The sequence below is a fragment of the Mobula hypostoma genome, chromosome 13, assembly GCF_963921235.1.
Source record: "Mobula hypostoma chromosome 13, sMobHyp1.1, whole genome shotgun sequence".
Classification (NCBI taxonomy): Eukaryota; Metazoa; Chordata; class Chondrichthyes; order Myliobatiformes; family Myliobatidae; genus Mobula; species Mobula hypostoma.
The window spans coordinates 30,205,323-30,225,966 of NC_086109.1; the positions used below are offsets into that span (position 1 = coordinate 30,205,323).

The 20,644-nt window shown below is 42.0% G+C and overlaps 1 protein-coding gene across 5 annotated transcripts in view; it reads left to right on the top strand.

Moving 5' to 3' along the window:
- LOC134355515 (TBC1 domain family member 22B-like) overlaps positions 1-20,644 on the top strand; it is a 373,010-nt gene that overhangs the window by 268,192 nt on the left and 84,174 nt on the right. For all 5 annotated transcript variants that reach the window (XM_063065500.1, XM_063065505.1, XM_063065503.1 and 2 more), the window contains one exon: positions 11,939-12,066. In XM_063065500.1, the coding sequence (XP_062921570.1) occupies positions 11,939-12,066 (128 nt within the window). The remainder of the gene's footprint in view (positions 1-11,938; positions 12,067-20,644) is intronic.

The following is a 20,644-nucleotide window of genomic DNA, read 5'->3' on the forward strand; positions in this document are numbered from 1 at the left end:
TGCGTTACCCCACTAGTCACTGCCTGCCATTCTGAAAAGGTCCCGTTTATTCCCACTCTTTGCTTCCTGTCTGCCAACCAATTCTCTATCCACATCAATACCATACCCCCAGTACCGTGTGCTTTAAGTTTGCACACTAATCTCCTGTGTGGGACCTTGTCAAAAGCCTTTTGAAAATCCAAATATACCACATCCACTGGTTCTCCCCTATCCACTCTACTAGTTACATACTCAAAAAATTCTATAAGATTCGTCAGACATGATTTTCCTTTCACAAATCCATGCTGACTTTGTCCGATGATTTCACTGCTTTCCAAATGTGCTGTTATCACATCTTTGATAACTGACTCTAGCATTTTCCCCACCACTGATGTTAGGCTAACTGGTCTATAATTCCCCAGTTTCTCTCTCACTCCTTTTTTAAAAAGCAGGGTTACATTAGCCACCCTCCAATCCTCAGGAACTAATCCAGAATCCAAAGATTTTGAAAAATTATCACTAATGCATCCACTATTTCTTGGGCCACTTCCTTAAGCACTCTGGGATGCAGACCACCTGGCCCTGGGGATTTATCTGCCTTTAATCCCTTCAATTTACCCAACACCACTAACACTTAACAATGACAAGCAATTCAATCCTGGAATCATTTTCATGAACCTCCTTTGAACCCTCCAGTTTCATCATGTCCTTTCTAAGATAAGGGACCCAAAACTGCTCACAATACTCCACAAGTGAGGCCTCACTGGTGTTTGTAATTTCTCAACATTATATCCTTGCTTTTATATTCTAGTTCTCTTGAAACGAAAGCTATCATCGCATTTGCCTTCCTCACCACAGACTCAACCTGCAAATTAACCTTTAGGAAATCCTGCATAAGGAATCTCAAAACACTTTGCGCATCAGATCGTTGTATTTTTTCTCCATTTAGAAAATAGTCAACCTTTTCATTTCTTCGACCAAAGTGCATCACCATTCACTTCCTGACACTGTATTCAATCTGCCACTTCTTTGCCCATTCTTCTAATATGTCCTTCTGTAGCCTCTCTACTTCCTCAAAACCATGCCTCCACCTATTTTCATATCATCTGCAAACTTTGCAACAAAGCCATCAATTCCATCATCCAAGTCATTGACGTATAACGTAAAATGAATCAGTCCCAACACAGACCCCTGTGGAACACCACTAGTCACCAGCAGCCAACTAGAAAAGGCTCCCTTCATTCCCACTTTTTGCCTCCTGTGAATCAGTCACTGCTCTGTAAAGCAACCAACTTAATCAAAGACCCCACGCACCCTGGATATTCTTTCTTCTCCCCCTTTCATCATGCAGAAGATATGAGACCCTCAAAGCATATACCAGCAAACACAAGGACATACATCAAAGTTGCTGGCAACAGCCAAGCAGCATCGGCCTGCTGCGTTCACCAGCAACTTTGATGTATGTTGCTTGAATTTCCAGCATCTGCAGAATTCCTGTTGTTTGCGTTTAAACACAAGGACAGTTTATTTTCCACTGTTATTAAACACTTCAATGGAGATCTTTTACGATAAGATGGACCCTTGGCCTTACAATTTACCCTGTTATGATCTTGGACAGTATCGGTTACCTGCACTACACTTTTCTATAGCAGTTACACTTCATTCTCTTTTTATTGTTTTACCTTATTTTAGCTTAATTCACTGTGTAATGACTTGATCTGTATAATCTGCAAGACGAGCTTTTCACCTTACTTTGGTACACGTGACAATAGTAAAACAATATTAGCCAATATTAATTGTATTAAAATAATGGGAATATCATTTATAGATTTAAAAATTCTGGCATCTGTCATATTGAATTATTGAGAAAATGTATTCCATGCTGTTTGTTAACCCTTGGGATGGTGACAGAATTATTATTTCTAGAAAGCTATGCGATGAAGTTGAATTACTTGCATTTATCACATATTTCTATCATACAGTTTATGCACAGGACTATCATAAAAGCAGAAATGCATATTTTATTTTGAATGCTGAGGCAGTCTGCTGTTAACAATGGAATGGTTTTCACTGTGTCTGCAATCTTCCTGTTGTGATTGCTGCTTCAGCACTATAAAAAGCCTCATACGTTTCACAAAATTGCAATTTACTGCAGTAAGTGCAGAGTAGATTCAATTTTATGTGAACCTTGAAGAGATGCCTGATTCAATTTGCAGTTGTCTTCAGAGCTATTGAATGTGAACTTTGTTCTCATCCACTAACTAGCAAATTGTTGAAATACTTTACCCTTTTAATTACTTAGACTTTAAACATTATGACAGTTCTTGGGGGAACAATGTTTAGGAAGGCTTGCTTTCTATTTACATCAGTACACATTTAAAATTCAATTACCTATAGAATTAATAACTTGGGAAGCTATGCTAACTTTGTGTTGGACCTCAGTTAAGTCACACAAAATAAAGCTGCATGAAGTCTGTACCAAAATTGTGAAAATGATGTTGAAGCAGTGGAGATAATTCAGATAAGGTGTAGAAATGCAGTGGTTACATAACAGGAAAAATACATAGAGTTAAAATGGGCACTGAGAAATCCAGTAGGGAATTCAGAAGTAACTTCTTTTTTCAAAGTGCTCACTGTGTAGATCTGTATATACCACAAAGAGTGGCTGAAGCGATTAGAATAGGTGCATTTAAGGAGAGACTGGATAAGCATGCCAATGAGAAAGTAGTAGTAATGCTAATATCTTTGGATGTGGAAAGATAGGAACTAGCTGTAATGGAGCAAAAATTGCAACATGTGCTCATTTGGTCAAATAGCCTGTTTCCTGTGTGTCCTATGTAAGATGATGAAGATCTATGGCACTTGATTTTGTGTTCTCAACATCTATGAGGCTGACAGGGGCAATTTTAAAGTAGGGGTTGTCAAGTGTAAGACACTGGGCACAAATACCCAGATACCAAGATGTGGAGAAATTAATCGAGTGGTGGCAGTTCACTCTGAGTGTCCATTAAGAAGATTCTGATGAGAACTTTGAGCAGAACCATACAATGAAGCTTGATGGGCACAATAATCACTGGAATCCCAGTCAAAAAGCCAAAAAGCCTGCACATAGCAACAAAGAACATAGAGGATTCGACCTGAAGTTTGACATTGGGCTTATTGCAGAACATGGAACCCTTTCTTTCTAAAATGAATCATCGACTTACCTGCATTAGCATTTCTGTGGAGCTCTTTATGATTTTCAGTGTGGAGCTTAATGTCAGAGATTTCATTATAACCAAAAATGTGTCGATCAGTATCCTCACTGCTGTCTTGGAAGCTCAGATTGCTGCTTTTGTGATTCTGATTCACTGCTGATAGGAGTTCCAGGGCATCAGCAGATGAGTAGTAAGAAATGATGGCATTCAAGTCCTGCCACAACTATTAAGCATCCTTGGATGATTCAAGTTTAGTCAGGAATTGCCTCTTCACCCATGAGATGGCTTTCTGAAGATCATACTTGGACCTCTTGTAACTTCCTTGGTCACCAGACTTGAATGCCTTTGATCTGACCCTCAGCAGATTGTAGATCTCATTGTTCGTCCAGGGCTTCTCATTGGGGAAGACTGAATGATTTTGTGGGGATACACTCATCTACAACAGTTTTAATAAAGTCCGTGACAGCCATGATGTATTCATTCAGAATCACAGATGAGTCCTTGAACATTTCCCAGTCTATCATCACGAAGCAATCCCATAGCTGCTCCTTTGCCTCTTACAACCACTTCTTTGCTGTTCCAATCTCTGGAGCTTTGCTCTTTAGCCTCTTCCTGTATGCAAGTCTGAGTCTGGGCATGAAACAGCAGGCATTCCTTGTCTTAATTTAACAGTAGTTGAGTGTGTTGGGACCTCTAGTTCTGAAGGTTATGTGCTAGTAGTAATTGGGCAGGGTTTTCTTGAAACAGCCTGATTGAAGTCCCCATCTATTATTGGAAATGTATCAGGGTGGACTGTTTCATGTTTGGAAATGGCATCAGGCAGTATCTCAAGCACTTGATTAGAGTCGGCTGCTGGTGGTATGTAAACTACGGCCAGGATTAGAGTCGGATTAGAGGAGAACACCCTTGGTAAGTAGAATGGACAGCATTTGACCATTAGGTGTTCAAGGTTGGGGGTACATGAGTTCAGTGAAAACGCCACATCGGAGTACCACAAGAGTGTATCATGAAACGCCCACCTCCATCTTTTGCCTTTTCCAAATCAGCGGTTTAGTCCATTCTGTAAATCAAGAAGCTTTCCAGTGTCATTGCTGTATCTGGCATGCTAGGAGTAAGCCATGTTTCATTCAAAGATAGAACGTAATGATCAGATTGGAGTTGTCAAGTTTGAAATGATATAGTGTGAAACTTGAAGGTACATGGCTGCTGAATATCTAACACCCTCCCGCCTCGCCAAGACTATCTATATTTTCCTCATTTGGAGGGCTAACAATCTTGCATTCTCCAGCCACTGGAGAAGGAAAAATGTATATGAATATCAGACACAAAATTACAATATTAATGAGTTTCATTTTGTATTCCTTAATAACTGAATTAATCAAATGGACTTGATCATGCATTTAGTGATTTTTTTTTTAACCCCACTTCTGGAGTAAACTGATAGGAAAAACCTAAATGTTGTCTGGACAAGAGTATTATGACATTAGTGGTCAAACACCTAGAGAGCTGGTGCAGGGATAACAACTTGATGCTTAATGTCACCAAAACCAAGGAGATGATCGTCGATTTCAGACGGTCTCAGCCTGAGCACACACTCCTCAGCATCAGCGGCTCTACAGTGGAGAGAGTGGAAAACATCAAGTTCCTTGGGGTGCAGATCTCGGACAATCTCACCTGGTCCAGGAACACCACTGGGATTGTGAAACGGGCCCAGCAGAGATTGCACTTTCTGAGGAAGTTTAAACAAGCATCACTCCCCAGTAACATCTTAACTACATTCTACAGAGGCGTGGTTGAGAGTGTGCTGACCTTTTGCATCACAACCTGGTACTCCAGCTGCAGTGCTGTCGACAAAAAAGCCTTGCAGAGGGTGGTTAGGGGAGAAGAGAAGGTTATTGGGGTCTCCCTACCTTCTGTCCAAGACCTCTTTCAGAGTCGATGCCTCCAGAAGACATGGTACATCATTAAAAGACCCCTCACACCCTCTCCATGAACTGTTTGTTTTTCTGCCATCAGGCAAATGTTACAGGAGCATCAAAACTAAAACCACAAGGCTACTAAACAGCTTCCTCCCACAGGCAGTCAGACTGCTAAATAGCTGCTCCACCTAACTCTGCTTTGGACACTTTTAACTTGCACTGGACACTTATAACTGATTTAACTGACATGTGGCTGTTGTGTTTTACTATTTATTGTTATGTTTATTATTTAGTGTTGCGTTTGTTATGTTATGATTGCACTGCCCCTGAGGAATGCTGTCTCATTCTGCCCTGCAGAGCTGATGTATGGTTAGAATGACAATAAAGTTTTTTGAATCTTGAGATGTAGAGCATATTGAACAGTGAAGGGTTAGGTGTTACTCATATTGCTGATAAGTATTCTGATCATGTCAAAGGGGAGATCTTTGTTGTAGTATCCTCTTCCTTTTGTGCTTTCTCCTCAACTCCCTTGAGGAAAGTGCAGTTACAAAATGGAAGCAAAGGCTTCACATCAGCATCATACACTAGTTTGCATTATAATCTCGCTACTCTGCATTCTGTAGTGGTAATTGGGCATGTATGCACACAACCCCTTTACCAGCATGGCATCGTGTTCACTTTCTGTCAGAGGTTTTCATAAAGTGAATGCTTCTCTAACAGTACGGGTGTCCCCCACTTTTCGAACGTTCGCTTTACGAAACCTCGCTGTTACGAAAGACCTACATTAGTTACATGTTTTTGCTAACAGAAGGTGTTTTCACTGTTACGAAAAAAGGCAGCGCGCGAAAAAAGCAGTGCGCGATAAAAGGCAGCGCGCACCCCGAACAGCCAAGCTCCTCCCCCGGAACTGCATTCTAGCCGGCATTGCTTAAACACATGCCTGTGAGCATCTGTGCTTTATCTTGATTTATTTTGAGCATTGGTTAGCAAGATGAGTTCTAAGGTATCAGAAAAGCCTAAAAGAGCTCATAAAGGTGTTACATTTAGCGTAAAACTAGAAATAATTAAGCATTTCGATCGTGGTGAATGAAGTAATGACAAAGTGAGTATGGCTTGTGGAAGTTGATGAAGATGATGTTGAAGAGGTTTTGGCATCCCATGACCAAGAACTGATAGATAAAGAGCTGATGCAATTGGAAGAGAAAAGGATAACAATGGAAACTGAATGCAGTAGCGAACAGACAGAAAGTGAAGTCGTCCAGGAACTGAACATGAAGCAACTGCGTGAGATTTTCGCTGCAATGATTGCAGAAAAGTACGACTTTAATTTTGAAAGGGCAGGTAGGCTTAGGACATATTTGCAGGATGGTTTGAGTGCTTACAAAGAACTGTATGATTGAAAAATGTGCGAGGCTAAGCAGTCAAGCATACTGTCGTTTTTCAAGCCTTCCCCATCAGCCACAGCAGACGACGAACCTTGACCTTCAACATCGAGGCAGACAGACATAGATGACCTGCCTGCCCTGATGGAAATAGATGACAATGAGATGACACCTCAGTGTCCCACCACTCCAACCTCCGGGCCGCAGACCGATACCGATCCGCGAACCATGCAGTGGTAGCTGGGACGCACCCAGCACATCTTTAAGAAAAAAAGCTGAAATAAACAAGCTAATTAATTACATGCTGCCTTATTTCGGCTTTTCTTCTTAAGTGAAGTAAGTGTTGAACGAACTTCCAGTAGAAGTGGTAGAGGCAGTTTCAATATTATCATTTAAAGAAAAATTGGATAGGTATATGGACAGGAAAGGAATGGAGGGTTGTGGGCTGAGTGCAGCTTGGTGGGACTAGGTGAGAGTAGCGTTCGGCATGGACTAGAAGGGCAGAGATGGCTGGTTTCCGTGCTCTAATTGTTATATGGTTATATAAGTCAATAGCATTACAACATTTTAAGTAACATTTGGATATTAAACACACAGCACATATTTTCCCCATATGAACATATAAAATCATTGCAACACACCAACATCGCTGAATCAGTGGGAGCCCTGGGGGCTTGTTTCCCTGCAACAAGACGGTCCCATCGAGGGGTGATATGAGACAGTGATACTTGGAAGGGGGTTCCTTATGTCCAGTCTATTCTGCAATTTAGTTTTCGTTGCATTCATTGCAGAAAAATGTTGGAAGTAGAAGCAATGTTTTCAGTGCTTTCGTGGCTATCTCAGGATATTTAGCCTTGACTTTGATCCAGAATGCTGGCAGAGATGTTATGTCAAACACACTTTTCAGCCCGCTGTCATTTGCAAGCTGAAGGAGTTGATCTCCTTCCCGCGCTGACATGGATGACGCATGGGTAATGACCTCGCGTGCGTTCAAGCTCAACAGTGAGTGTGACAGGGAATGAGGAAAGGTGCAGCTGACTCATACCGCCAAATCATATCGTTTCTTTGCGGCCCGGTACCGGTCCGGTTACTGGAGAGAGTGTTTCTGCCGAGAGCGCTTGAATGAGATTTTCTGCCGAGAGCGCTTGCGTGAGATTTTCACTACGGTGGACAGTGCGGCAATGATTATAGAAAAGTATTTCTACTTTATATAGGCTGTGTATTTATAGATAGATAGATAGATAGATAGACTTTATTAATCCCGAGGGAAATTTGGTTTTGTTACAGCCGCACCAACCAAGAATAGAGCGTAAATATAGCAATGCAAAAAACCCCAACCATCAAACACCAAAATGCAAACTATGCCAGATGGAAAATAAGTCCAGGACCAGTCTATTGGCTCAGGGTGTCTGACCCTCCACGGGAGGAGCTGCACGTTCGATGGCCACAGGCAGGAACGACATCCCGTGCCGCCAAGTGTTGTATCACGGTGGAATGTGGCCGAAGTCCAACAGTAAAAAGTTCAATATCCAGTCTGCAAACACGTTCCTCGATCGTATTATACCCTGGATTGCACCATCCGTTGCTAGCCAGAACAGTAAGCACCGAACTCCTTTACGCTTACCGCTCTCAGTGCACTTCCGGTCAGCCGGAACGTTATTACCCAACGAATTCCTCTTCTCCAAAAGTCTCTGTTGTCTCGACCCGGTCCTCTTTCCTCGGCTTTGTGATCCCCCTCTGTGTGGTTTCCTCCGGATTTCAGCAGGGGTGTCTACTGCTCCGTTTGCTAAGCCGGCCGGTCTTTGCTGGTCTGTGAAATACACAATGCAACCTTGCTTCTGTCCCATGTGTCGGGATGTAACCATTTCCAGCACTAAAGAAAACCCAAATAAAACTCTCTCTACCAGCATGTTAGAGAGGGTGCAGCTTCTACGTGTTACCGTGAGAAAAAAAAAACTAAAAATAACGTAAATTAAAAAGTAAGAAGAAGAAAGAAAGAATAGATCGGAACGGCTGTACTAGGCTGCATGCACGACCGATCATATCATTCCTGTTTTTACTATATGTTACTGTTATTTTAGGTTTTATGTGTTATTTGGCATGATTTGGTAGGTTTTTTTTGGGTCTGCAAACGCTCATAAATTTTTTCCATATAAATAAGTGGTAATTGCTTCTTCACTTTACGACATTCCGGCTTACGAACCATTTCGTAGGAACGCTCTACCTTCGGATGGAGGGGGAAACCTGTATTTTAATAGATTCAATAGGTACATTTAATGTCAGAGAAACGTATACAATATACATCCTGAATTTTTTTTTCCTTTGCAAACATCCACGAAAACAGAAGAGTGCCCCAAAGGATGAATGACAGTTAAACGTTAGAACCCCAAAGCCGCCCTCCCCTGTTCCCCTTCCTATGCACAAGCAGCACCGAAGCAACAACTCCCGTCCCCCACCGGGGGAAAAAAAAATCAGCACCCTCCACCAAGCACTCAAGCATGCAGCAAAACATCAATAAAGACACAGACTTGCAGTACTCCAAAGACTGCTCGTTCATCCGGTAATTCGACATACCAGAGGCGCTCTCTCTCCCTAATAAGGGAAAAAGTGGCGTCCCCGTTTCACAGCAAGAGGGGAGACATAACAAGCAACTCACTCATTTATGATGTTAAAAGTCTGTTGTGTCGCTTTTTCCAAGCTCTGCGCCCAGAGAGCTCAGGTCTCTGGACACACAGCCAGCAGCCAAACCGCTGCTCCCGATGTTCTGTGAAGCCTCAGTTAAGGGCACCAGCCTGGAATAAGCCCATCTCTGGACCTACGAAAATCCAGTACCCTGAAGGTGCACTAGTCTTCCAGGCTGCGTCCTTGGGATATCAAAAAGCGGCCGGTCGTGAGGCCCAGGGTGGGGGGGGGGGGGTGGTTCCCATTCCTGCAAATAACCAAAGTCAGAGTGTAACTCCAGGTCAGGGTCTTCAAAAAAACCATGAAAAGGGGGGAATAAAAGAGATATTAAAGATAGAAATAGAGCTGTTTCCCAAAATGCAAGCAAAGGTGTCGCCGTTTACTGCCATCTTGACTTTACTCCACCCTCCTTTTGAGCATGAATTTGGATACACTATTTCATGATACAACTTCATATTGCTTTCTTGGTCCATGTGACAGTTCTAGCTTGACTTTATGACTGTAGCCTTGTTTATTTTGGATATGTTTGTGTCATAATAGTGTATGAATTCATACAGTGTAACTTATGTTCATGTTTATGATAAAACTGCATAATATAATAAAGTGGTCATCCAGTGATTACAAAGTTTGTATATTCTAAATCTCTAAGTCTATATTTGCAGTGTAACTCTCTAACTAGGTCTATTTCTGTTTTTTAAACTAATGTAACTGTTAACCACCATAGGACATTTGTTTTATCTAAAAATGAGTATAATATTTTTTAAGAAATCTTATCTCTCTCAGTTCCTTTGTATTTCTTATCACAGAATATAACTGGACTTCACATGCTCATTGTTTCATGTTTTAATATTCTCAAATTAACTATTATCTTGAAGAAATTCATGCAGGTGTAATATGATTAAGTTAAATGTCAAGCCAAATAAGATATTCTTAAAATTGAAGTAGGAGATGCTAAATCGATTCTGGGAGGAAATTCTAGAATATAATTCTCAGGTGTGTAGGATGAGCTAGGTTATGGCACCATGAACTTTTCAGCAGACACTTTTGCAAAATACTGTAGTGATTTTATGTGTTGTATTGTACTAATGACACATGAGCGATGATAAACCTGATTCTGGTATAAGTCTCTAATTGTTGACTGAGAGTGGGAAGGGGGCAGGGAAAGGGGAATCATGTTTGGAAAAGGGGAAGGATCGTGAAGAACCAGAGAGACATTCTATAATGATCAATAAACCAACTATTTTGAATTGAATAACTTTGCCTAGTGTCTCAGGGCTTGGTGTGTCCGTACCCAAAGCATCCCTATCCCTGGCACTCCTTCTCTGCCACCTGTCCCATACCTCTCCTACAGTGCTCCACCCTTGCCATTTCAATCATCCCATGCTCCCATCAGATTTACAAACTCACTCTCCACTCTACATTGACAAATACGGTACTGTACAAAAGTCCTAGTCTCATGTATAGCTAGGCTGCCTAAGACTTTTTCACAGTACTGTACATTTCAATGTTCATTGGGGGAGATTCTTTTCTCAGGACCTGGTAAAATGCAGTTTTTGTTTTCAGAAGAGATTTTTGCCAAAAGCCACTATATTTTGCCAGGTACAAATGGTGAACATTACCATCTTCAGCAATGTACTTACATGTTGCCTAACTGTTCCTAAACTTCGATAGTGAGCATTTTACAACGTATTTACTGGATTGAGCTGATCATGCATTCACAATATATCTAGCAAGTATCACAGGATAGAAATTAAAAACAAAGTTTTCATTTCATGGTTATTGAAGTTTACAGTATGTCATGATCCTACTAATATTTCAAAATTCAAACAATATTTATCATCAAAGTATGTTTGCATGATACAGACCTGAGATATGTCTCCTTACAGGCAGCCGCAAAACAGGAAACCCAAAAGAACCCATTAAAAAAAAAGACGAACACCCGATGTGCTGAGAGAGAGAAAAAAAATCATGCAAACAATAAAGTAAGCCAAAGGCATTAGAACTAGACACTAACCCTGGAGCAGGCCCATGGCTTCGGCCTCAGTGCTGCAAAGAGTAAATGATGCAGAGCAGTGAGCAGAACTGGCCCGACCTTTGCCAATGGTCCCAACGCCATGTCTTTTCAATTCACCTGGACTGGCGTTTAAATTGTCCAAACATCAGATTATTCTTCGCTCTAAGACCCAAGCCCTGTTGCATCAATACGCTTTGGGCCTGGACCTTGCCTCCATGTTTTGGTCTGTACCCACCCTTTCCAAATTGGCACGGTGCTTAGATTGATCAAACCTCATTCTCAGTTTAGTTGGGTGAGCTCCAAATCTACCTCTCCTCGGCCCTGACTTTGCTCCGCTCAGCACACACCAGCTCTATCTCAAACGTGCCCCGACCTCACTCCGACTCCATCTTGAACATGCCCCGACCTCTCCTCGACTCACACCCTCTCTCTTTGACCCTCAATTCAGCTTTGACTTTGCTCACAGTGGTCATTTACCATATTTTTTTACCATAAAAGTGTTAGTAATAAAGTATTTACTTCTGTTTCTTGCTTTGGGAACTGCCAGTAACTTGTTGCCCGCCTTCTGCAGCACCATCTTAAACTGGATTTCATTTGAATCAAGCTGGATGGACATGTACTTGAACCTGGAATCTATTGCTTGGTTAGCTCTGGCGTTAGCATGCTTGACTTAAAGAAAAAGCTATGAAGAAAAATATCTGAAGGTGTGTTTCATGCAACAATAGGACATTTATATAAAAATGAGCGTAATATTTTTCTCCACAGAGCAAGTCCACTTTCACTTCAGGAAATATGAGGTAGAATACCTACAGTTCGCATTCCGTTGGATGAATAACTTGTTGATGCGGGAACTGCCACTCCGATGCACCATCCGTCTTTGGGACACCTATCAGGTAAATGTTGCATCACTGCACTCTTAATACTTCCAGGATAGTCCAGTGTTAACACCTTTAATATATGCATAAATGCCTTTTAACGCAAGGCTGGATTTAAGGCAGCTTACACTGGCTTAAACTATTGCCAGAGGGGAAAAAAACAATTGTAACAGCAATGATCTTAACATGTTCCATTGAGTGACTTTTACATACGTTAATCTGTAAAGTGAGATCATTTGAATGTTGTCCCAGATCTGATACGTCTGGTTCATTTATTTATGATCTGTTTCATCTTGAGTATTTTATCCTTGTGATATAAATATTAATAGATGTAAGTTGGCCACCATAATTATTTCCCAGCTTAGTATACGAGATGGCAATATGAAACAGAGGTTAACAATGCACTACTTGTTGAAAAATAAGCTTAGCTGTAAGTCATAGTAAGTTTAGATTTTAGAAGTTTGCTTCGTCATACAGTTAAATCTTAACACAAACCTAACTTGAATAGAGCAACCAAACCTAAACTGAGCTAAGTACTTTTTTTCCCCCCGCATAAAGCACCTGAACTTAAAGCATTTGCAGACAAAAAGAAAGGGACTTGCATGGCCTATTGATTGCTTTTAACCAGAAGAGGATACATGCGCTCATGCTAAACAAGTTATGCTGAACTAAATTAAGTATTGAGCAGGGGTAGTATACACAACAGCCCAACCTGACCAAACGTTACAGTCAGGTCCAATTTAGCAGGGACCAGGTAGCAAGGTTTCAATGCTAAGTATATGCAATGAATGCGACTCTGATAAGTTTTCAAAAGACATGGATTATAAGTAACCACTTCTGTGGAATAAAACCGTGCACTAATTGTATTTTGAAAACAAACTTTATACAGATGTCCCCTGCTTTTCGAACGTTCGCTTTACGAAACCAAACTGTTACGAAAGACCTACATTAGTACCCTATTTTCGCTTTCAGAAAGTGTTTTCACTGTACGAAAAAAAATTCAGCGCGCGATAAAAAGTCATCACGCGGAAAAACCAGCGCATGATAAAAGACAGCGCGCGCCCCGAGTAGCCGCTCTCCCCCGGATTTGGAACTGCTTTGCTTTAACACGTGCCTGTGAGCAGCCGTTTGCAAGATGAGTTCTGTGGTATCGGAAAAACCTGAAAGAGCTCGTAAGGGTGTTACACTTACGGTAAAACTAGACATAATTAAGCGTTTCGATCGTGGTGAACGAAGAAAGGACAAAGTGAGTTTGTCTTGTGGAAGCTGACGAACATGATGTTGAAGAGGTTTTGGCATCCCATCACCAAGAACTGACAGATGAAGAGCTGATGCAATTGGAAGGAAAAAGGATAACAATCAAAACCGAATGAGTAATAATAAAGTATGACTTTAATTTTGAAAGGGTACGTCGGTTTAGGAGATATTTGCAGGATGGTTTAAGTCCTTATTAAAGAACGTATGATAGAAAAATGCGCGAGGCTCAGCAGTCAAGCAAGCCTTCCACATCAGCCACAGCAGACGACGAACCTTGACCTTTGACATCGAGGCGGGCAGAGATAGAAGAAGGTGAGCTGCCTGCTCTAATGGAAGCAGGCAACAAGATGACACCCCAGTGTCCCACCACCCCAACCCCCAGGCCACGGACAGATACTGTACTGATTTGCGGAGAATGCAGCAGTAGCTGGGAGGCACACAGCACATCTTTAAGAAAAAGCCGAAGTAAACATGCTAATTAATTAGGTGCCGCCGACACATAATTTTCGGCCCAGATCAGAGACGACGCAATCGGAAATCGGCACTGATCTGGGCCGACAATTAGGTGTTGGGCAGCACCTAATTAATTAGCTTGTTTAATTCAGCTTTTTTCTTAAAGATGTGCTGTGTACCTCCTGGCTACTGCTGCATTCCTGCATGCTTCGCGGCAATGTATCGCTCGGCGGCCTGGAGGATGGGGGCCACTGCATCACCCAACCTGCGACGACCCAGCCTAACACACCATCATCAGTGTGCTCGGTGCTGTCTGGATTCTGGTAAGTGATACTACACTGTACATACGTTATTTCTACTTTATATAGGCTGTGTATTTTTACATGTTATTTGGTATGATTTGGCAGCTTCATAGCTTAAAGGTTACTCGGGAGAGTGTTCTTGCCAACAGCGTTTGCGTGAGATTTTCTGCCAACGGTGCTTGTGTGAGATTTTCGCTATGGAGAACAGTTCAGTAATGATTGTGGAAAAGTATTTCTACTTTATATAGGCTGTGTATTTATCATATCATTCCTGCTTTTACTAAATGTTACTGTTATTTTAGGTTTTATGTGTTATTTGGCATGATTTGGTAGGTTATTTTTGGGTCTGCGAATGTTCACAAAATATTTCCATATAAATAAATGGTAATTGCTTCTTCGCTTTACGACATTTCAGCTTATGAACCATTTCATAGGAATGCTCTACCTTCAGATGGTAGGGGAAACCTGTATTCAGTTTTTAAAACCTAACTCTTCAAGCTCCGTGCTCACCCTACCTTCCCACGCCTTAACAATGATAGAGTTCCTCTTTTCCTACCCACCACCCCATAAGCCTCCACATTTAACACATCATTTTCAGCAACTTCCGCCATCTCCAAAGGGATCCTACCACCAAATATACCCGCCCCCCCCCATCCACTTTCCACAGGGATTGCTCCCTCTGTGATTCCCTTGTCCATTCATCCCTCCCCACTAATATCCTTCTTGGCACTTAACCCTGCAAGCAGCAGAAGTGCTACACCTTCCCATTCACTTCCTCCCACACCTCCATTCAGAGTCCCAAACAGTCCTTCCAGGTGAGGCAACACTTCACCAGTGAATCTCCTGGGGTTGTCTGTTGTGTCCGGTGCTCCCAATGAAGCCTACTCTACATTGCTAAGACCCTTCGTAAATTGGGGGACCATTTCATCAAGCATCTCCATTCCATCCGTCAAAAGTGGAACTTCCCAGTGACCAAACATTTGTTTCGTCCATGGCCTCGTTTTGTGCCACAGTGAGGCCACCCTCAGGAGTGGAGGAGCAACACCATATATTCTATCTGGGTAGCTTCCAACCTGATAACATGAATTTTGATTTCTCCTTCTGGTAAAACAATTGTTTCCTCTCCCTTCCCTCTTTTTCTATTCCCCACTGTAGCCCCTTGCCTCTGCTCACCTCCCCTGGGTCCCCTCCTCTCCTTTCTCCCATGGTCCAGTCTCCTCTCCTATCAGATTCTTAGCTCTCCAGCCCTTTACCTTTTGCACCCACCTGGCTTCATCTATCACCTTCTAGCTCTCCTCCTTTTCTTCCCTCTTCCCCCATCCTTTCCAGCCCTGAAGAAGGCCCAAAATGTCAACTGTTATTCACTTCCATAGATGCTGCCTGACCTGCTGAGTTCCTCCAGCATTTTGTGTGTGTGGCTTTGGATTTCCAGCATTTGCAGAATTTCTTGTGTCTATTCATGATAATGACCAGCTGCTGTAGGGGCTTTTTTTATAAATGCTGGATAGTCCCTTGATGTCTTTGTAGTAAATTAGAGACTGCAATGCTAGCATCTTTATATCATGTTCGCTGGCAGGTGCCTGTGATTCTGTTCTTGTTTTTTCTGTTTCTTCAGGCGCATCCGAGGTCAAATGCTGAAGTCCTGAATTTACTTCTCTATTAGTCTTTTTCAGTGCATGATGCATTTGCACTCTCCCATTGAGTCTGTGGATTGATGCCAGTTTTTTTGTGCTGAGGGATGAACTTGAAGTTGCATATAGCACAGGATTTAGTATCCTATTGCTTTCCATAGCTAAAAGGCTGCAGGGGAACAAGATAGAAGATAAAATCTTTTTTTAATTCTAAACACAAGAGACTCTGCAGATGCTGGAGGAACTCAGCAGGTCAAGCAGCATTGTGCTGAGAAATAAACAGCTGATATTTTGGGTCGAGACACTTCATCTGGACATAATGTAATCATGATGAATGGTCTTTGCCCAAAACATTGACTGTTTATCTCTGTTTATAAAAGCTTGTGTTTTGTTTCAGGTTTGAACAGTTAATATTTAATTAGTTTCATTTTAAATACTAACCTAGCATTTCTCAGAAATCTTCCAGAAACATCTAAAGTCTTTAACATTGACAGTCAACAAAGTGATGGTGAATCTTTTTTTTCTCTTAAAGCTGCTGGAGAGTTTGAGGGACAGGGCTGCTTCATTGCGTTGCTTAAGGCACTGCCATGTCTCAGGGGTTTGTCATGACTCTGGGAGATGTCAGGTCAGCAGCATGAAACATCTGAAGGCTACAGGATGAGAAGGACAGATTGAGAAATGGACACAGATGTAGAATTGACATTCAAAGCAGTGAAGTTTGAAGCAACACACATCAAAGTTGCTGGTGAACGCAGCAGGCCAGGCGGCATCTCTAGGAAGAGGTACAGTCGACGTTTCAGGCCGAGACCCTTCGTCAGGACCGTCCTGACGAAGGGTCTCGGCGTGAAACGTCGACTGTACCTCTTCCTAGAGATGCCGCCTGGCCTGCTGCGTTCACCAGCAACTTTGATGTGTGTTGCTTGAATTTCCAGCATCTGCAGAATTCCTGTTGTTTGAAGTTTGAAGTAAAACATTTTGTTAGGAAGAATAAGATGAGGCAAAAATTGCCTTTTTTGTTCAAAGCTGAGCAAATTAGAAGTGTTTCCATTAAAAGAGTCACAAAGTACCCCAGGAAATTTTGTATGAAACATGGCAAAATGTTGTAGTAATGACCCAAGTTTGTGTAGAAAAGCTTTACTAAAATGGAACTAGGTCTAAATGACTTCACTTAAAAGGAGAAACGCAAAGCTACGGTAACTCTCTCTTAAGCCAAGCAAATTATGAGATTCCATAGAGGTGTTTACAACCTTAAGTAGTTAGTGTAGAATAAATCAGCAGAACATGCTTCCAGTGGATGAAGTTTTGGCATCCAGGAAACCCAGGAGGAAATGGCATCAGTTTACAAAATACTCACAGTCAATTAATTTCTTTAGAAGTTCAATTACTTCTGGTATTTTTAAATTGTTTTCTAACTTCATGTACACCCGAAGAAATACATTTCCAATTCAAGCTAAATATCAGTTTCTCCACAATCTTTCTACGAATGCCTGAAACCTGCTTTTAATAATCTTAATGTTACGTCTTAATTTTGCGAGCTCGTTTGCACTGAAAACCTTTCAAAACTTTCTGGCATATTTCCAATAAAGCTAATAGCAATTAAAATAAATACTCATTAAAAATTAGCTTAAAAGCATCTCCAGCAAACGGGCTAAATCACGCTCGAAAGCACCCCTTGTCCCATATGCAACTAAGATTTGTCAAAGCTGCAGTTACTTGGGTTGGATTCTGGGAGCCTATCAGACTCTCGAGACCAACAGAGAGGTATCCTTGGGTTCACCCTTGGGTGAGGAAGTCCCAAGGTGCGGCGCCCTGTATACGCATACAGCAAAGAAAGCTGACGATAGAGACAGCTTTCATAGTTGAAAGTGTCTTTGGATGTTTTTAAAAAAGCCTCCAACATTGGGAAATTTAAAAGCATTAGAGACTGAAGTAAACAATAAAAATAATGAGATTTTTTAAGTAGAAAAATTGATAAGTTTTTAAAAGAAAATGAAGAATAAAGTAATGTACTATCTTTCTCCAAATCAATAGATCAATAATGGTCATTGAAATTAATCAAGGTCTTGGTTAGTCAGGTCTGATTTGATAAAGAATATGAAGTAGCCTCTTTTAATTGTCAACATATTCCAGATTTCCACATTTTGTAATTTCATTTGGAACTTAGAACAAAATTTAGCATGATCTGGCTTTACAGCTGATAAGATAGGAGCTACAAGGGAGATGGTCAACCCTAAGGTGCAGGAGACAGGTGACTATCAGGAGCGGGAAAGGGAATAGGCAGCCAGAGCAGAGTAGCCTTGTGGCCTTTCTCCTTGATAATAAGTATACTGCTTTGGATATGAGGGGTGGACCTACCACGGAGAAGCTGCAGTGACCAAGTCTGCAGTGACCAAGTCTTTGGCACCGTCTGGCTCTGTGGCTCAGAAGGGAAGTGGGGGAGAAGAAAAGTGCAGTAGTGATAGAAGATTACATAGTTAGAAGAGCGGACAGAAGATTCTGTGGACATGAAAGAGACACCTGGATGGTATTTTGCCTCCCAGTGCCAGGGTCAGAGGTGTCTCCGATTGGGTTCACCACATTCTAAAGGGAGAGGATGAGCATCCGGAAGTTGTGGTACATATTGATACCAACAACATATTGTAGATAGGAAAAGGGATAAAGTCCTGAAGAGAGAATATAGGGTTAGGTAAATGCTGAAAAGCAGGGACTCTGTAGATTGCTGCCTTTGCCATGTGCCAATGGAGGTAAGAATAGTTAAGATTTGGTAGATGAATGCGTGGCTGAGAAATTGGTGCAGGGGAAGGGCTTCAGATTTCTGGATCATTGGGATCTCTTCACCTATACAGTAAGAACGGGTGGACAAATATCGTTGCAGGCAGGTTTGCTAGAGCTGTTCAGAAAGGTTTAAACTATTTCGGCAGGGGGATGGGAACCAGATTGATTGAACTGAGAACTACATTCCCAAGTTTCTGAAAGGGGGAGCTGAAGGGATTGTGGAGGCATTAGTATTGATCATTCTCAAATCACTAGATTCTGGAATGGTTCTGGAGGACTGGAAAATTGCAATTGCCATTCCACTCTTTGTGAAGGAAGGGAGAAAGAAAAGAAAATAATAGCAGTTAGCCTGACCTGTGATTGGGAACATATTGGAGGCCATTATTTGGATAAGATTTTGGATAACTTTGGCGGCACATGATAAAATAGGCCAAAGTCAGCATGTTTTCTTCAGAGGAAATCTTGTCTGACAAATCTGCTGAATTTCTTTGAGGAAATAACAGGCAGAATAGACAAAGTACCATCAGTGGATGTTGATTACTTGGATTTTTAGAAGGCCTTTGACAAGGTGCCGCACATGAGACTGCTAAACAGGATAAGAGCCCATGGTGTTATAGGAAAGATACGAGCATGGATAGAAGATTGGCTGACTGGCAGCAGGAAAGATTGGGAATTAAGGAGGCTGTTTCTGGTTGGCTGCCAGTAACTAGTGTATTCTGCAAAGTCAATGTTTCGACTACTTACCATAGAACCATAGAACATTACAGCACAGAAACAGGCCTTTTGGCCCTTCTTTGCTGTGCCGAAACATTTTTCTTCCTTGTCCCACTGACCTGCACCTGGACCATATCCTTCGATATACCTCTCATCCATGTACCTGTCCAAGTTTTTTTTTAAATTTTAAAAGTGAGCCAGCATTTACCACTTCATCTGGCAGCTCATTCCACAAATTCACTCTATCTATACCCATCATAATTTTATATACCTCTATCAAATCTCCCCTCATTCTTCTACGCTCCAGATAATAAAGTTCTAACCTATTCAACCTTTCTGTGTAACTTAGTTTCTTATAGTCATAGTCATACTTTATTGATCCCAGGGGGAAATTGGTTTTTGTTACAGTTGCACCATAAATAATAAATAGTAATAGAACCATAAATAGTTAAATAGTAATATGTAACTTATGCCAGTAAATTATGAAATAAGTCCAGGACCAGCTATTGGCTCAGGCTGTCTGACCCTCCAAGGGAGGAGTTGTAAAGTTTGATGGCCACAGGCAGGAATGACTTCCTATGACGCTCTGTGCTACATCTCGGAGGAATGAGTCTCTGGCTGAATGTACTCCTGTGCCCACCCAGTACATTATGTAGTGGATGGGAGACATTGACCAAGATGGCATGCAACTTAGACAGCATCCTCTTTTCAGACACCACCGTGAGAGACTTCCATCCCCACAACATCACTGGCCTTACGAATGTGTTTGTTGATTCTGTTGGTGCCTGCTACCCTCAGCCTGCTGCCCCAGCATACAACAGCAAACATGATAGCACTGGCCACCACAGACTCGTAGAACATCCTCAGCATCGTCCGGCAGATGTTGAAGGACCTCAGTCTCCTCACAGCTCTGACCCTTCTTGTAGACAGCCTCAGTGTTCTTTGACCTGTCCAGTTTATTGTCAATTCGTATCCCCAGGTATTTGTAATCCTCCACCATGTCCACACTGACCCCCTGAATGGAAACAGGGGTCTCCGGTACCTTAGCTCTCCTCAGGTCTACCACCAGCTCCTTAGTCTTTTTCACATTAAGCTGCAGATAATTCTGCTCACACCATGTGACAAAGTTTCCTACCGTAGCCCTGTACTCAACCTCATCTCGCTTGGTGATGCATCCAACTATGGTAGAGTCATCCGAAAACTTCTGAAGATGACAAGACTCTGTGCAGTAGTTGAAGTCCGAGGTGTAAATGGTGAAGAAAAAGGGAGACAAGACAGTCCCCTGTGGAGCCCCAGTGCTGTTGATCACACTGTCGGACACACAGTGTTGCAAGCACATGTACTGTGGTCTGCCAGTCAGGTAATCAAGAATCCATGATACCAGGGAAGCATCCACCTGCATCGCTGTCAGCTTCTCCCCCAGCAGAGCAGGGCGGATGGTGTTGAATGCACTGGAGAAGTCAA